The sequence below is a fragment of the Camelus bactrianus genome, chromosome 16, assembly GCF_048773025.1.
Source record: "Camelus bactrianus isolate YW-2024 breed Bactrian camel chromosome 16, ASM4877302v1, whole genome shotgun sequence".
NCBI lineage: Eukaryota > Metazoa > Chordata > Mammalia > Artiodactyla > Camelidae > Camelus > Camelus bactrianus.
This window is the reverse complement of record NC_133554.1, coordinates 37178542-37195665: the sequence shown is the minus strand read 5'-3', so window position 1 is coordinate 37195665 and position 17124 is coordinate 37178542. Positions and strand designations below refer to the sequence as shown.

The 17124-nt window shown below is 40.6% G+C and overlaps 1 protein-coding gene across 1 annotated transcript in view; it reads right to left on the bottom strand.

Moving 5' to 3' along the window:
• CRLF3 (cytokine receptor like factor 3) overlaps positions 1 to 16195 on the bottom strand; it is a 32298-nt gene extending 16103 nt beyond the window's left edge. The window contains exons 1-3 of the mRNA XM_074343077.1: positions 15985 to 16195; positions 4257 to 4464; positions 1259 to 1346 (exon numbers count right to left, since the gene is read on the bottom strand). Coding sequence (XP_074199178.1) covers positions 1259 to 1346; positions 4257 to 4464; positions 15985 to 16101 — 413 coding nt within the window. The 5' untranslated portion in view covers positions 16102 to 16195. The remainder of the gene's footprint in view (positions 1 to 1258; positions 1347 to 4256; positions 4465 to 15984) is intronic.
• Positions 16196 to 17124: the final 929 nt, after the last annotated feature.

Genomic DNA, 17124 nt, shown 5'->3' with positions numbered 1-17124 from the left:
GTGCTGTACACCAGAAATTGACACAACATTGTAAACTGACTATACCTCAATTAAAAAAAAAAACAAAAACAAGGGAGTCTAACCTTTAAAAATTCTGAATCACTATGTTGTACACCTGAGACGTATATAATAGTGTATATCAAGTATACCTCAATTAAAAAAAACATAACAAGGTTAGGGAAAAAGACTAAAAATACTGCTTTTCTAGAAGACAAAATATGTTCAGTATATAGTGACGGGCTTTATGTAAATTTATAACTCAAGAGGTTGATTATTTTGAATGCAACAACACTCATGTGGATATCTAATTTCTGGTATACTTGTTAAAAGATATCTGTCACATTAATTTTTATCCACAGATCCCAGGCTGTGTTAACAGGTGAAAATGCCTCATCCTAGTTGTGTTGCCTTGTTTGTTTGTTTGTTTGTTTGTTTGTTTGTTTTTAGCAATCAAAATGGAGTGACAGTGCCACATACATTCCTGTCTTTCATTCTTAAGATCTGTAGGGATATACAGCAATGCCATGAATGCACTGCCAAAAAATGTTTTTCTCTATTTCTTAATGAATTACTTTGCTTTGACTTCTCCTATATTTAAAAACAGAAATGCACCATTTTCAAAAACTTTGATCTGGGCCATAAGACTAAGGAATGTCTAACAGTACAATCTGATTCTGACTGCTTTTCTAAAATCTTTAAAGAGTTTTGTGGTTGAAACTAGAAGACATCTTAATCACATTCAGTATTCTTTTAGAACACTTTAAGTTTTGTTGCTGGTAACTTTGCTGAAGAGCTTTGTTTTTCAATACACTCTTTAAAAAAAACTTAAAAAAATAACAAGGAATATTTTAGATCAGTCACACTATAATGATGCAACAATGCTAATGGAAGTGGGGGCTGTGCAAGATGCTATGTAAAGATTCTCCTCCCAAATGAATAAGAAAAAATTGGTGGGACAGCAATTGTCAACTTTATACCAAAAGATCTGGTTTACTGAGCTGTGACTGTTTTGATGATATGTTCAGAATTTTAAAAATTTAACCATTTTCTTACACATAAGGATTGAAGAACACCTGCAGTAATTCTATACCAAAGATTACCACCACCACTATTTCATACTAATAATACTGGAACTGAGCAGGGAAACCTTCAAAAATATATTCTTTCTATCTCTCTTAATCAGAATTTTTAACAGAGGAGAAAAGAAAGAAAAAGAAAAGCAGACAGTTTAAGCCCAAGAGACGATAACTCTTTTTACCTGTCCAGCTGGATGTGTGAGGCCTTCTTGGCAAAGCTCCACAGTTTTTCATTCTCCTTTCCTACACCCCCCAGAATGGCGATCTCACCTGCAGTCAGAAACAAGAGAGCAAGTCCAGCGAAAGCTGGTCACGTTATAAAGTAATCAACACAGCCCCTGTTCTAGGTGGGTCTCTGGTTCTCTTGAAAACCACTCCTAAGTGATGTCACAAATTCTCCAAAAGTAAATGTGGAAACTATTTCAGAAGTGACTTTAACGTTACACACAAGGGGAGAAGGGATATGCAATGCCAAGACCATGCCAGAGATGAAAGACTCTACACAAGGAAATCTGGTTTGTGAACCCATTTTATGCAAGGCACAAGTCCCAGGGACCTCTTCCCATCCCCTCTACAGAACCTTTACTAACTCTAGTAGGAGTCAGCGCAAATATTACCCTGACACGGTCAGTAGGGTGAAGGGTCATATAAAGGAAACACTATATAAAGGAATAAAAAAAAAAAAAAAAAAAAAGACTGACGTCTCTGTCCATCCACAGCCCTGAAGAACACTACCAGAGCTGTTTTCCATCTCAATGTGCCCTGGAGCCACTCGAGTTTTTCTGAGACCACATGACATGCTCTTCTCCCTCACCAAAAGGAAAACAGAGACACACTGAACGCTGCCTCAAAATCCTCAAAATTCCATAAATAAGTTTTTAGCCCTTGGGAAGGGAGGGGAGGAAAAAGTAAGAAATTTGAAATATTTCTGAAGTATACAAAAAAAAAAAATTCTAGCATCAGATGCTGTTACAAACATGTATGTGCCTCAAAGGATTTATTTCCTAAAATAAAAACACTGGTCAGCCCTCATGGGTAGACACTCTTGACCTGTGCTGAACTGTCACTGGGTTTGTTTCCAAATGCTAAGCCCCCAGGGAAAGACATTCTGCAGTTGTGCTAAAAAGAATTTTCTCAAAGGCACTGTTATGGTCAGTGGCAAATAAACACTTTTCCTTGAAGATAAGACAAAAGTGCATTTAGCATGTAAAGATAACACTAGAGCCATAGTCTATTTTTATTATTATTTTTAAAATTTTATTTATTTATTTTTAAATGGAGGTACTAGGGATTGAACCTAGGACTCCGTGCATGCTAAGCACGTGCTCTACCACTGAGGTATACCCTCTTCCACCTAGTGCCATAGTCTAAGTGAGACTAAAAAGGGGACTAACTTCCAGTTGGACTGACAGACCTGGGAGCCACGCACATTGTATCCTAAGCCGCTCACAGAACTCAATGCAGAATGGATGGTATGTGGTCTCCCTCCCTGGATCCTCTCCCTACCTGCCTTTTAAAGGTTGGCAGCCCTCAGAGCTCTACCTTCTGTTCCCTTCTCTTCTCATACTGAAAAGAAGTTTCTCAACACCATCTCTTGATGATTGTATTTATTCCCATGGATTCAGATGGGATGTACACACCATTCATTGCCATACTGACATCTCCAGGTGTGACCTTTCTCCTGAGCATCACACCCACATTCCCAGCATCTGGCATCTTCAGCACCTCAAACTCAACAAGCCCCAAACCAACTGTCTAACTACCCACCTTCTTCCTTCGTTTCCTGTATATATACAGGTGTGGTGTCAGTAAATGGCACCATTCACTCACTGATCATCTAAAATCAGACAGCTTTGGGTCATCCTAAATCCTGCCCTTTCTCCTCCATCCTATAACCAGGCAATCCCCAATAATCAACACTTACTGCTCAGTAAAATCACCAATAATTCTATCTCCAAAAAATCTTACAGCCAGCTCTGCTTCATCTTCACCTGCATCACTCCCCACCCAGATTCCCGCCACAACTTTCTAATCAGCTATTCTGCTTCTTCACAACCTCTAATACAGCCTCTGAACGGTAGGCAGTGTCACGTTTTAAAAATGCAAATCTGGGGGGTGGGAAGGGACTGGGATTTCAAAATGTAGAATAGATAAACAAGATTGTACTGTGTAGCACAGGGAAATATATACAGGATCTTGTGGTGGCTCACAGCCAGAGAATGTGACAATGGATGTATGTATGTTCATGTATAACTGAAAAACTGTGCTCTACCCTGGAATTTGACACAGCATTGTAAAATGACTATAACTCAATAAAAAATATTTGAAAAAAATGCAAATCTGACTGTGTAATTCTGCTGCCTCAAATACCTCAACACATCCCAGATACACTCTTCACTTCACTCGGGACTATTTCTGCTTCCAGTCGCACTTTCTTTTACCTCCTTTTCCTCCTTTGTCTGCTTGATAAATTTCCTAAGACTCAGTGGAACTCCTCCTACGGAAAGCGATTCTATACTGTTCCAGAGTTGAGCACCTCCTTTTCTGTGCTCCCACAAGGTCTTAGATCTCTCTCATCATGTATGCCTCTCTCACTGCGCTGTGAACCTGAAAGGGCAGGACTATTACCTTCTTATTTAATGTACCTGACAAAGACCTACGGGAGGGAAGGAAGGAACAGAGGTAGACGTGAAGGCAGGAAGGAACCAAGGCAAGAACTGGACACACTTTAACCAAAACAACTGACTAAGGAACAGAACCACCACAATTTGAGGAGTAAACACCAACCCTACTCCTTAACCTTCTAAAAGGAACAATGAAATTAAATTCAATAAACCATCAACACTTTGAAAAATATGTGAACAGACTCAAAATGATGGTAAAATTGCTGTGTTCACAAGTAAATGAGATATTAGCATAGAACCATTTGAGAAAAATCATTTACTCCTCCTTACTTTGTAAATGATTATAATTAGCACATTAATGGCACTTACCACTTTGTAAACGATTATAATTAGCACAATGATGGCACTTAACCCTAGGAGACCTCACTGTGCACCTGTCATCCTATATTACAAACTGCCCCAAGGTACGAACAGCCCAAGCACCCTGCAGACAGCCGGAAGCCTGCTGGCACCCTGAGAAAGCAGCAAAGGGGCAAAGGGCTCCCCAGACTCCCACCTTCTTGGACTAAGTCTTCTGCAGTGTTGACGCCGTGCTCAATCAGCTTCTGGCAGTCATCTAGTGGTTTAATGGTCTCCTGTTCAATGGTGTCCACCTCTTGCAAAAGGGTCACCAATCGCTCATCCAGGAGCTTCCCAAGGGTTCCCTTTAAATCATTAAAATGCTGTTTGAGGACATCTCTTGTCTGGGATGCACTCTCTCTGATCTGAAAAGAAAGAACATAAAAACTCAGAATGAGAATCTCTGGAAAAGGCTAATCCACAGGCATCAATGCATAATAATCTCAAGGCACTGCACAATCATCACCTTCTATTTATTGATAAACCAGATGTGAGTCATCTGTGCGCATATGCAGAACTGCAGTAGAACTGGCCCTCAGGTGAGACGGGATGGGTCCCCTCATTCACAGACGATGTCAGTTTGGTGAAGTTAATTAAGTACGCCATGCCTCAACTCCCTTATTTGTCAAATGAGTATACTAATGCTCACCTCATGGAGCTGCTGTGAGGGTTAAATAAACACAACCTATGTACTGCACTTGGTAAAGTAACTGGCACATCGGTGTTCTCAATAAATAAATGTAGAAGTAAGTAGTATCTACACAAAGTAGCTCTTAGAAATAGTATGTTTCAGTTCAAAAAAAATTTTATATTAAGCAGGGATTAAAATTCATTCTATTTTAAAGAAGTAAAGAATGGTAGACTAAAAAGCCATAGTATAAAAAACACACACACACACAAAAGGACTAAAGGCCCTTATTATGCTAAAAGAAAACTGAGAATTTATTTAAAATCCACAAGGCTCATAAAAGGCAGAAAATGTTCAGGAAAACACACCTCTGGGACAATGACTTCATCCTTTTTGAGTCACGGTCCTCTCTGTGAATCTCAATGAGAAGTTTATACACCTTCTTCCCAGAAAAATGAATAATCCCTAACTAAAAGAAATGTATTCAATTTCAGAGATTACAAATGCCCTCAAATCTCAACCATGGCTTGCCCGGAGCAGTAATTCTGAAACTTGGTTTGCAGAGGAATCACAATAACTGCCTGTTATAATTCAGATTGCAGGGCTCCACTCAGAACCAGCTTGGAGAAGGGGCCAGAGGAGTGTATGGACAGAGTTCTTATTCACAAGCACTCTTGTGATTTTGTAGCCCATGTTTTGAGAAACACTACCCTAGGTCCACCGAGCCCAGATTAAGAATTGCTGTTCTAGGACATGACAGGAAAATCTTTACAACTCACAACTATTTTGAAAACAAATCAGTTGCCCGTACAGACACTAGATTTTTTTTTTTAAGGAATACAGATAACACACAATTCCCTTTTTCTCACAGGGAAATTCTAACTTCAAGACAAACATTCAGTTGAATTAAAGCAAACACATATTCTATTTTGCAGATATTATATTAGTTTCCTATGACATGTTATGTTTACCACCCTGCCCCTTTGCTAACTTGACCTTAGCAAGAGTATCTGAAGTCCAAGAAAAATCCACCAAGAAAAGAACACATCAAAACACGGATAAAGCAGAATATTTCAACAGTTAAGAGAAATTTAGAAAGCTTCCTTTTTATTCTCTAACACTAAATTTAAAAAGCAGAATGCAAAATTGTTTTCCAGAAATATTCTCAACCATGCAAAAACAAAAGATGTCCATGCTAAGGACTACAAAGATACACAAGGGAACAAAAGGATGGGGAGGGGGTGTTAATTGGCTGGGGTGGGCAGATAAAGAATTTTTTCTCCTTTTGACACAAATGTAAGTTACAATGGTATGTGTGCAGTAAGAGAGTTCCTCTAATTATGAAGAAAAAGAGAAATCCTAATTTAAGTTTAATTGTTCACTAGTCTCTGTAGACTTGCTCAAGAACTTCTAAATCCAAGTCAAAATTTTAAAAACGCTGGGGGTAAACTCAAAATGTATTTGATTTGGTGTATCATTCAACTGTGGGATTCCTGAGAGCAGCACCTAGCAAATACATGTTGTTTAATAAAATTAAGTTAACCATGTATGCCTTTAAGACCTTTTAAAAAGAACCAGGGAGACAATGAGGTGTGATTTGGATACATCACCTGAAACATTGTTAGAAATGCAGATGCTCAGGCCCCACCCAGAACCACTAGATCAGAACCTGCATCGGAAGTAAGATCCCCAGGTGACTCATACAGACCTTACAGGCACAAGAATAAGTGAAGACAACATGTCAAACGCTGAACTACAGATCGCACCCCCACCACCGAGAGGAAACTCTGCAGTCCAGAGCTATACCAGCGAGGTCCCGCCTGGCTCCTTAACGGACGCTGCACACACAGGAAGTGCACTGGTTAGGTAAAGTCAGTTTCCTCTTTAGAAAGAATTCAAAAGCTCCTTCAGCTGCTGCAGAGCCTCACTCCGTTTTGTTTTTGTTTCAGAACCTCAGAAGAAAAATAAAAAAAAAAAAGGAAGTGTGTGAACACACAGCAGTAAATGGGCCAGTGAAGGGAGAAACTGTTTCTAAATCCAGTTCCTATAATTTCATTGTTAATCTGAGCCATTTGGGTTCACAGATTCCTGACCACCGCTGTTTCAAACTTGACACTACCTTGGCATCATTTTCTTCCCTGAAATAGTTCATAATGCAAAGCCACAGTCACCTTTAATCCAATCATGCAACTAATCAAGATCATCTGCTTGGCTTTGATGAAAGTAATTGTAAAATGCGGTCTTCACTGCTGAGTGAATTTCTTTGTGTCTGATGTGGTACCAGGGTCCAGTGTGCTCCCTGTTAGCTCAATAAAGTTGCCCAATAACTCTGAGAGGCGAGTCTGTATTGTCTACGTTGAAGAAGGCAAGGCTCAAAGAAGTCGAATACCTTCCCCACAGCTTCCCAGTGCCAGAAACAGTCTGACTCCAAGGACCAAGGGCTTTCCCCTGCACCAAGCTGTTTAGTACTGACAGACCCCATTTTAAAGAGTTCCAGTAAACTGGTAACTTCTGTATTGGCTGAGGACACTTCCTGCTGTAACATGTATTTCTTGCCCTTGCATAAAGAATCCTGTGATAGACAATGGGGCAGGGCAAAACAACCGTGAAGGTGTGTAACAAAGTATACTTAAGAAGAATACAAATGACACACAAGGCCTCAAAAAAGGAAACTGTAATATACATTGTTTATGTTAGTTAATAATATTCAGAACTGAAACCTCTACTGTAACAGACCATTAAAATGTACATACAAAATTTCCACTACAGTTGACTCTAATTCCAAAGCAATTGCATTTCTTAGGTTTTGACATGAGGACAGGTTTCCCCAAATGCCAAAAAATCAAGTTTATACATGAATCCTAAGCCATGCAAAAGCCTATTAAATATATACTTCACAGCTCTCCAAAGCAACAGTGACTGATACATTTTCCTCTAGAGGTCAGCTACTAAAATGTCACAAAATCTATGTAGGATCTGATTTTAAGACATCTCTGGTCTTAAGTGGCAATATACATTTGCTCTATTTATAACAGTAATATAACGTGTGTTTCAGGAAATTAAGTAACTGGATCTCCACTACTGCCTCCAAAACATGCATTTTCATGACTTTATAGAAGAAAGGAATTTTTATCCTCCAAGTTTACTCTAAGAATTTATTTTCCCAATTGCTTTGCTTATCAGAAACTAAAACTATTTTTAAATTAGAGACTGACTTTAAACACTATTACTATTAGCTAACAAGAACACAGGAATCAAAAATTAAAGACAAGCGGGGAGAGTATAGCTCAAGTGGTAGAGTACATGCTTAGCATACACAAAGTCCTGAGTTCAATCCCCAGTACCTCCTCTAAGAATAAATAAATAAATAAACCTAATTACCTCCCTGCAAAAAAATTTTTAAAATTCAAAAAAAAAAATTAGGCAAAGTAAAGATACAAAATAGTCAACTGAAATTGAAGAAGCTAACCAAAATATTTCTTCTCGGTTCGTATGAAATGTACTGCATTAGCTATTTGTCTTCACACTGACACTAAGACATTAGTCATTAAAAGTAATAATAATGGCAAAAATAACAATACAGGAACAGTACCATCTACTGAACACTTACTGTGTTATACCCATGGTCTCACTTAAACTCTACCACAACCCTATGAAGAAATCATCTGCATGTGAGTGGCATAGGAGTCAGATGAACTTGCCCACATCACAAAGCTGGTCAAGTGGCAGAGAATTTGAATTGTCGGATTCACGGATGAACTCACAAGCCTTGCTACATTTCCTTCTTGTCTCTCTTACAGTAAGGCTTTTTTTTTTTTTTTTAATGCTTATTTGAAAACTTTCAAGAAGAAACTCTTTATTATAGGATTCGGCAGTCTGTTACATCACTGACCACCAACGAACCACGAGCCACGGCTCCTGGTACTCAGCCTCACAGAGACCTCTCTCCTAGAACACAGGCTGGGCTGGGGCCTGGCAGTGCAGTCCCTCGTGCACAGTTACAGAGAGGCACTGATGCTGTGCCAGTCCCAGGCCTCTGCCTTAAGAGAACCTGGCAACTTCCGCTTCTGCACTTTGTGGGGTCATTAGGCCCCACGAAAGCAGCATGCTTATCTTTCTTGAGAGAAAAAGTGGGAGGCGGAGAAGAGTGTGAGGGGCAGGAGGAAGAGAGACTGGCATCCAGGCCCACCCATGCCAGCGGTCCAGTTGAGTCCTGCTACCACATAAGGCTCCAAACAGGGAAGTGAACATTCTATCTTGAACATTCCAGCCTCAGCTGCCATCTGACTGCAATTACATGAGAGGTGCCAGCAAAATCCAGGGAACTGCCCAACTGAGCCCCAGTCAATCCCAGAATACTAAACAAGTCATTGCTTTTTAAGCCATTATGCTTTGGCATAGTTTATTATGTAGCAACAAATAACCAAGCCGTATGACAAAACAAATGTTTAATTCTTGATTACCTGCATCACTGAATAGGTGCATATAAGCAAGACCACAAACAAGCTAAAATGAAAGTCTGCAAAATCACACCCACAGCATTCATAGAGGCACTCATCTAATATTTATGAAGGTCTAGTATGTGCCAGGAATTGTGGTCAGAAAGATGAATAAGGCATGATCCTGACCTCAAAAAACTGTCAGTCTAGTAAAGGAGATAGTTGCAAGCAGACGTAACTAAAATTAAAACTACTGAATTCTTATACAAGTGGGACAGCCACAAACAGCCATCAGAGCTCAAAAAGGTTATTTTGCTGGGAAAGAAAGTAGGAGATAGTTAAAGAATAAGTTGCCACTTGGAGAAGTAGGGGAGGTCACCTTGAATAACGACAGTATTTGGTGGTATTATTATTATGGTTAACATTTATTAAGCAGTTCGTATGTCCCAAGCATTGGGCTAAACATTTTAAATACAGTGAAACATTTTAAGTACATTTCTCATTTTAATGCCCACATTGGCCAAGTAAAGTAGGTACTACTGTCACTGTATAGATAGGAAAATGAGGGGTCAGGAAAGTTAAGTTTTCTCAAGTTCTCATGACAGGAACAAGCAGGAATTAAGAGTAATAACTGCAAATAAAAGTGATCCATGAATACCCCTCAGTAGTACAAGCCTGTCCTACTTTGTTTAGCTTTTTAGATCACAAACTAACCATATTATTTACCAGATGTCTAGTAACAAGAATATTCTTCTCTATTAAAATTATATATACATTACACTCTACATTGAAAAACCTTTGTCTACACAGAGAGAAATTGGGTACCTCTGTGACACACACTTTTCAACGAACATCCCTGAGTTTAACATGATTGATTCCAAATGCTTGCTTTAACTCCCTTTTATATCCTACTATATTTCAAGTGGGGTTTGGACTCAACAAGCAGCAGCTTTCAGAGTGTTGTATTTAAAGACAATTTGTGAAAAGATTTGTTCGAGAAAAGATAATCGAATAGCCAGCGTAAACATGCAGTCCTTTGCACACAAATACACGTGCAGCTTTCTTCCCCTTTGGTGGTTATTCAGTTTTGCTTGTAGAGCTTTGCTTCCAGTATTTTGGCATTTCTGAGTCACGTATCAGCACACCACCAACAAATGCTCCCTAAGCACCTATGTGATAGACGATGCACCTCTGCATTAAAAATTAGACCATACATGGGAAATGTTTCATAAAACATGCTTACGATATAATGTTAACAACAACAACAAAAAGCCCAGATACGAAGTTGCATATACAGTAATCTTTCAATTTGGCAAAATAATATGTTTAGAAGGATACACCAAAATGTTAACAGTGGTTGTCTGTAAGAAGTAGAATTATGGGTTATTCTCAAACTATTTCATCTGTTCTTGGCTCTCCCCAGCCCTAGATTTAATCTCTTCTCAGGACGCTATAATAGGGACATTTTAATTACCACTGCAGTAACAAATTATTTTCAAACAGATTTTTGGACTGTTTTGAAAACGGGTATCAGAAGGGGAAGTGGGAGATAAAAGAAGCAATAATAGCTTTCTTTGCTGAGCTACTAAGACTTCCTGCCCTGGTTTTCTGAAATAACTTTTTTTTTCCCCTGCTGAGTCCTCTATCTGTTCCGGTCTTTAACTAGCATGGTATGTGTTTTCAAATCCTGTAGGAGTAACAATCTACAGAGAACCTGGTATCGTGCATTAGAAATATCAAGATTCCTAATTAAAACATCAAAAAAATTATCTGCAATCAACTATTTAAAAATCCAAAACAAAATACTATGAGACACAAATGGCCACACTACAGGTGTTAAGACATACGAGGACAAGCGCTGGCTTGAGACTGTCAGTTATTCACTTGTCTGTCATTGCGTAATTAACAAACCTACGCTGTTTCAAACTGTTTTAATCTTGAGGATGAACCACAGCAATTTACAACAGCACACCTATGGTTTAAACTACAGAAACTGGTAGAGAGCTAGTGAAGCGCTACTGGTATACTCTAAGGCAGTGTGCCTCAGTTTTCAATGGGCACACACGTCACACCTGGTGATCTCGTTAAGGTGCCAATGATGATCCAGTAGGTCTAGGTGGGGCCTGATTCCTGCATTCTTCACAAGCTCTCTGGTCATAATACTACGGCTGCGGTCATGGCCCACGCTTGCAGTAGCAAGGATCAAAAGGACACCACTGGCCACAGCTGGGCAGGGTCCTAACCAAAGAGTATCTTAATTAGGTACCAAGATCTGGCCCTTTACTCTGAAAGAGCAAAGACATGCTCTTGTCCATGCCCTGAGAGACACTGGACCACACTAACGCATGAAGGCCAACACAATCATTTTATAGACTGAACAATAACTGTACACAGTCGAGAACACTAGTACTGTTGGCACCTCCAGTACCTCAAACTAATTCGCCTTTGATAATGTACAGAGATGGAGTTTCTGGACCTGTAAAAATTAAGGACTAGGCCCCAGACAGTGGCAAAGTCATCCACCTAGTGTCACTCGGTGAGACGTATCTGACTGGCCAGCTGACATCACTGACATCTTTTTTTTTTAACTGAAGTAGTCGGTTTACAACGGTGTGTCAATTTCTGGTGTACAGCATAATAGTCCAGTCATACATATACATACACATATCCATTTTCATGTTCTTTTTAATTATAGGTTACTACATGATATTGAATATAGTTTCCTGTGCTATACAGTAGAAACTTGTTTATCTATTTCATACATAGTAATTAGTATCTGCAAATCTCGAACTCCCAATTTATCCCTTCCCCCACTCCCATAACTATAAGTTTGTTTTCTATGTCTACGAGTCTGTTTCTGTTTTGTAAATAAGTTCATTTGTCTTTTTTTCTTATTTTTCAGATTCCACATACAAGTGATATCATATGGTACTTCTCTTTCTCCGGCTTTCTTCACTTAGAATGATGATCTCTAGGTCCACCCATGTTGCTGCAAATGGCATTATTTTACTATTTCTTTATTGCTGAGAAGTACTGTCTGACATCTTGATTAGCTATCTCAACTTAGAACAAGCAGGAAAGTCAACCCTATAGAAATAAACAAGTGAGAAAAAACATAATGGAAGTGAAATCTAAAAGTGAATATACAAGAATTTAGGTTTCTCCTATTTGTTTTGTTTTTAGGGGGAAGAGTAATGATTAGCCACCAAAGGAAAGAGTAAATCCATGAGAGCAGTGGTCTGTTTCCCTGATCACAGTATTTCTAGGACCTAGAACTATCTCTGACCCACAGGAGGCACCCAATACATATTTATTGAGTGAATGAACAAATGAGTATTTAAGGAGAGTGGGAGTTAACTTCTTTTGTATTTACATCTTAGTACCAAGGATTCCAGGGAGCTATAAAGAACTATTCTTAATGATTTCAACATCAGTTAGGCCAGGCTGGCTATAAACATTATCTGATTTCCTGAAGACAATGAGTATCTCTTGAGACTTTAACTTATTCCAAGAGTAAGAGTTACAGACTACCCTTCTTTCCTACATAGAACTTCCTTTTCTCTCAAGACAGAGGGTAGGGCTAAAACTTAACCACAAGAGGAGAAACTGCTACATGCTGGCAGTTGTTTTTGACAAAATGACTTAAAAGATTGTTACTCTTGTTCCTTCTAAGCTTTCACAGACATGATTTCCTAAGGGCAAATTTCATGAGAGATTTTTAAAGAGTAAGAAACAACAGCAAAGATACAAAGTATGCCAAGAGTTCTTGAAAACGTTCAACTAAGTTACCACATGACCCAGCAATGCTTGAGCATATACTAGAAGAATTGAAAACATGTCCACATGAGAACTTGTACATGAATGTTCACAGCAACATTATTCACAATAGCCAACGGCAAAAATAACCCAAGTGTCTATCAGCTGATGGTTGGATAAATAAAATGTAGTATATCCATACAAGGAGTATTACTCAGCCATAAAAAGGACTGCAGTGCTGATACACACTGCCGCATGGATGAACCCTGAAAACATTATGCCTAAGTCAAAGAAGCTAGGCACAAGGGGCCACATACAGTATGATTCCATTCATATGACATGTCAAAAATAGTCAAGTCCAAACAGAGACACAAAGTAGTTTAGTGGTTATCAGGGGCTGGGAGAATGACAGCTAACAGGTGTGGGGTTTCTTTTGCAGGTGATGAAAATGCTTTGGAATAAGTGGTGATGGATGCACAACTTTGCAAGTACACTAAAAACTCCTGAATTGTACATTTTAAGGCATGAATTTTATGGTATGTAAATTATATATCAGTAAAAAAGTCATATGCCGGGGGGAGGGTATAGCTCAGTGGTAGAGCGCCTGCTTAGCAAGCACGAAGTCCTAGTTTCAATCCCTAGCACTTAAGTTAAAAATAAATAACGTAAAACTAACTACCTCTCTCCCCCACAAAAAATATAAATAAATAAATAAAAGTTAAAAAGTCGTATGCCAAAAGGAAATAAAATCAGCAAGTAAAAAACTTACACAAAAGAACCATCCTCCTTCTTGGCTGTCTCATCCTTGCCCCATGCAAAATCTTTGACTAAAAAGCCGTATATTTCATGTAGTTACTCTGAAAATGACTGGAACCCTAAAAATATCCAAACCACTAAGCAAAAGCAGCTGCTTATTTTGATAACATTTTTGTAACAAAGACCTTTCTTAAAACGCAAGTTGACAGAGGACTTTGTCCACAAACCCAAATGTGTACCTTGCACTAGAATTAGCTTTCAGGAAGAATCAAAACTTTTAGAACGAGAAGCTGTTGTAACTGGCACAAAATACATTCCAGTTCACGAGAGCTACAGTGTAGTCAGAAGGCAGTGTCATCAAGAACCTAAGTGGAATGGATGTTCTCTTAGTGTTTTCTGTCTCAAGCCCCGAAGACAACAGGCCTCAAAAACAAAATGAAACTCCATGCCAAAGTCCACTAAATTATAGGAAAGTATGCCCTCTATTTAAGCTATCATACACAGAATTTAAAATGTAGGTTTGGACATTGAATACTAAACCGTTTAGGATGGGATCATACTGAATTATTTTTCACTCTGTTCAATAGCACACGTTCAAGATCAATTACTTAAATACTACTCCCAGGTGCTAAGTTTATTCATTTAGTTTCAACCCTACTGTTTCTTAATTGTTGATGCAGTTAAGCAATAGTCTTGCTCATATATAAGGTACCTTAACTGGTTGAAACATTAACCATATAATAAGAGACACTTCAATCTCTTTTAAAACATGTCCTAGATTGAGAACCTCTATTTCTTTTTTGTTGTTGTTGTTAGTCTTTTTTGGGGGGAGATGGTAATTAGGTTTACTAATTTATTTTTAGAGGAGGTACTGGGGATTGAACCTAGGACCTCATGCGTGCTAAGCATGCACTCCACCACTTGAGCTATACCCTCCCCCCTGAGAATCTCTATTTCAAAATAGCAGGAAAAATAATGCAGATGTTTTCAAGTGGAAATCATGATGAATGTGTTGGAAGGCCTTGAAAAGCATTTGTCAAATCAGGATCACCATACCTAGATTTTGCTCCCAGCTTTGCTGCTAAACTACAAATGATGCCTGGCCTACATTTAAAATCTACAAGAATTTTTAAAGATATAAAACCTAAAGCATGTTGAGCATCCCTAATGATGAAAATATCCAAAGGCACGGTTACCACAGCACTACTCTGCCAGTTGTACATTTTCAGATTCTACGCAGCATGGGAGTTACCGGGATGACAATACAGACTGATAACAAGTGTGATGCAGAAAACATCCTACTCAGTGATAAATGGATTCTCACTCCCTCAAATGATCCCACTCAGATGGAATCCCACTGACTAAAAAAGCATGCATTAAGCACCTGAATTAATAGTAGCTGGAGGATTATCTGTCCAGCTACACATTTGCAGTGGGGTTATATCTTTTTCTGTTTATGTTCCACGGTGTAGCAAAACCAGGTGGCTTTCCCATATCTTTGATAACCATGTCCCCAGGGAACAGATAACTGCTGTCACTTGAAGGCATATGTATCTTCTTTCAGCACTTCTCTCTTTAAATCTGTTTTTCCATTCCCCTACACTTTTGTATTTGAGCCCTCCAGGGTTTCATTTTCCTTCTTTTGCCCTTCCAACACAGCTTCACCTGAAATTCTAAACTATCTAGAATGGGATCACGCTAAATGATCTTTTAATGCATTCAAAATCACATGAGATATTAAGCGCTACTTTCAGACATTGATTCCATTCATTTAGTGTTAACCCTACAGCTACTCCATCTCTCTCTCTAGTTCTCCCCTTCCAATGTCCATTTTGCTTCCACTTTCATCTTTTCCCAGGTCACTGCCTCGCATTCCCCTCAAGCTCTCTAAAACCAGTCTCCATCCATATGGCAGGTTTTCCAAAGAATCTCCACCTCCCCCAACTCTCAATCTTCACTACCCTCTGTGACGCCCTGGGATTTTGCTCTAGTCCCTCGCGCTCCCCAACCTCGGCCCCACCCCATCCCCATCACCGCCCCACACAGTTTAGGTAACGCCCCTCACTCTCCACCCCTCAAACTTGCCTCTTTCCCTAAAGACCCCCTCCCCCCCGACCCCCGCGCAGAACCCACCTCCCGGATTCCAGACCCTGCTAGGTCTCCCTCACCTTCAGAGACCCATTCCTTCTTCCTTCAGAGTTTCCAAACGCTCCCACCCCTCGGAGCCCTCCGTTCCGTCGCCCACCGCCGGGCACCCCGCGCCCTCCCCGGGACCCGCAGCGCCCCTTCGGGCGCGGCCCTCCGACCTGCCTCCGCGCCTCCCGCAGCCCCTGCAGCCTCTGGCCCAGCTCCCGCCGGTAGCTCTGCGCCGCCTCCACGTTCTCACGGGCCTCTTGCAGCAGCAGCTCGGGCTCCAGCTCCATCGCCCCCGGGTCCGGCCGCGCGGCCGGCGGGTGCGGGCGCGGTTCCCGACTGTCCCGGGCGCCGCCGAGCGGCCCGGCACGGCCACGCGCAGGCGGAAGCGCCGCCCCGCCCCGCCCCACGGCGGCCTTGATTGACAGCTGCGCGCGACGCGCGCCCAGGTCCCAGCGCCGCCCGCGGGGCAGACTCTGCGCGTCCCAGCGCTGCTCCCGCGCACCGCCTGGCTCGCAGTGCTTCCTCGCGTGGAGTCAGGGAAAGATTGATAACACCTGACGAAGTGCTTCCCACATCTTATCTCATTCTGTTCTCACTACCAGGCCTCCTTGCACCTTCATTCCACAGAGGAGGAAACTGAGGGACAGAGAGGGGAATAAACTTTCTCCAGCTGTCGGGATTTCAACCCATATGACTCTTAAATCATCATTTTCCTGCCTCCCTAGTAAATGAGCATCCCTGCAGCAGCCGGTGTTTTAGCTTACTGTGAACCAGGCAGCACACTCAGAGGAAGCAGATAAGGGCTCGTAGTCTAATGAGTGAGCCCACACAGAGGCCTAAGCATTGACCCAGGTAGATACCTCAGTCCTGGCAGAAGTCCAGGACGGGTATTAGCAAGCTTTTTCTGTGCGGGCTAGTAGTGAAATTTGGAGTTTGGCGGGCCATGAAATTTGTGTTGTAATTTAGTAAGTAAATGGGCGTGACCATGTGCAAATAAAACTTTGGGGCACAAATTTGAATGGCACATAATTGTCACCTGTCACAAAATATTCTTTGCATCCTTTACCAACTATTTTAAAAAGTGAAAACCATTCTTAGTTCAGGGTTCATACAAAAACAAGTGGTGGGTCGGATTTGGTCCTGAGCATGGTTTGCTGCCTCCTGGCCAGGTTTATTAGAGCTGAAAATTGCCCCTGCCAGGAAACAGACAGAACAGTGATTCACCCAAGGTTACACAACGAATCTGTGCTCGAGGTTAAATCCCAGTTTTCCTGGGCCAGACTCAAGCTCTTTCTACCACATTGTTCTGT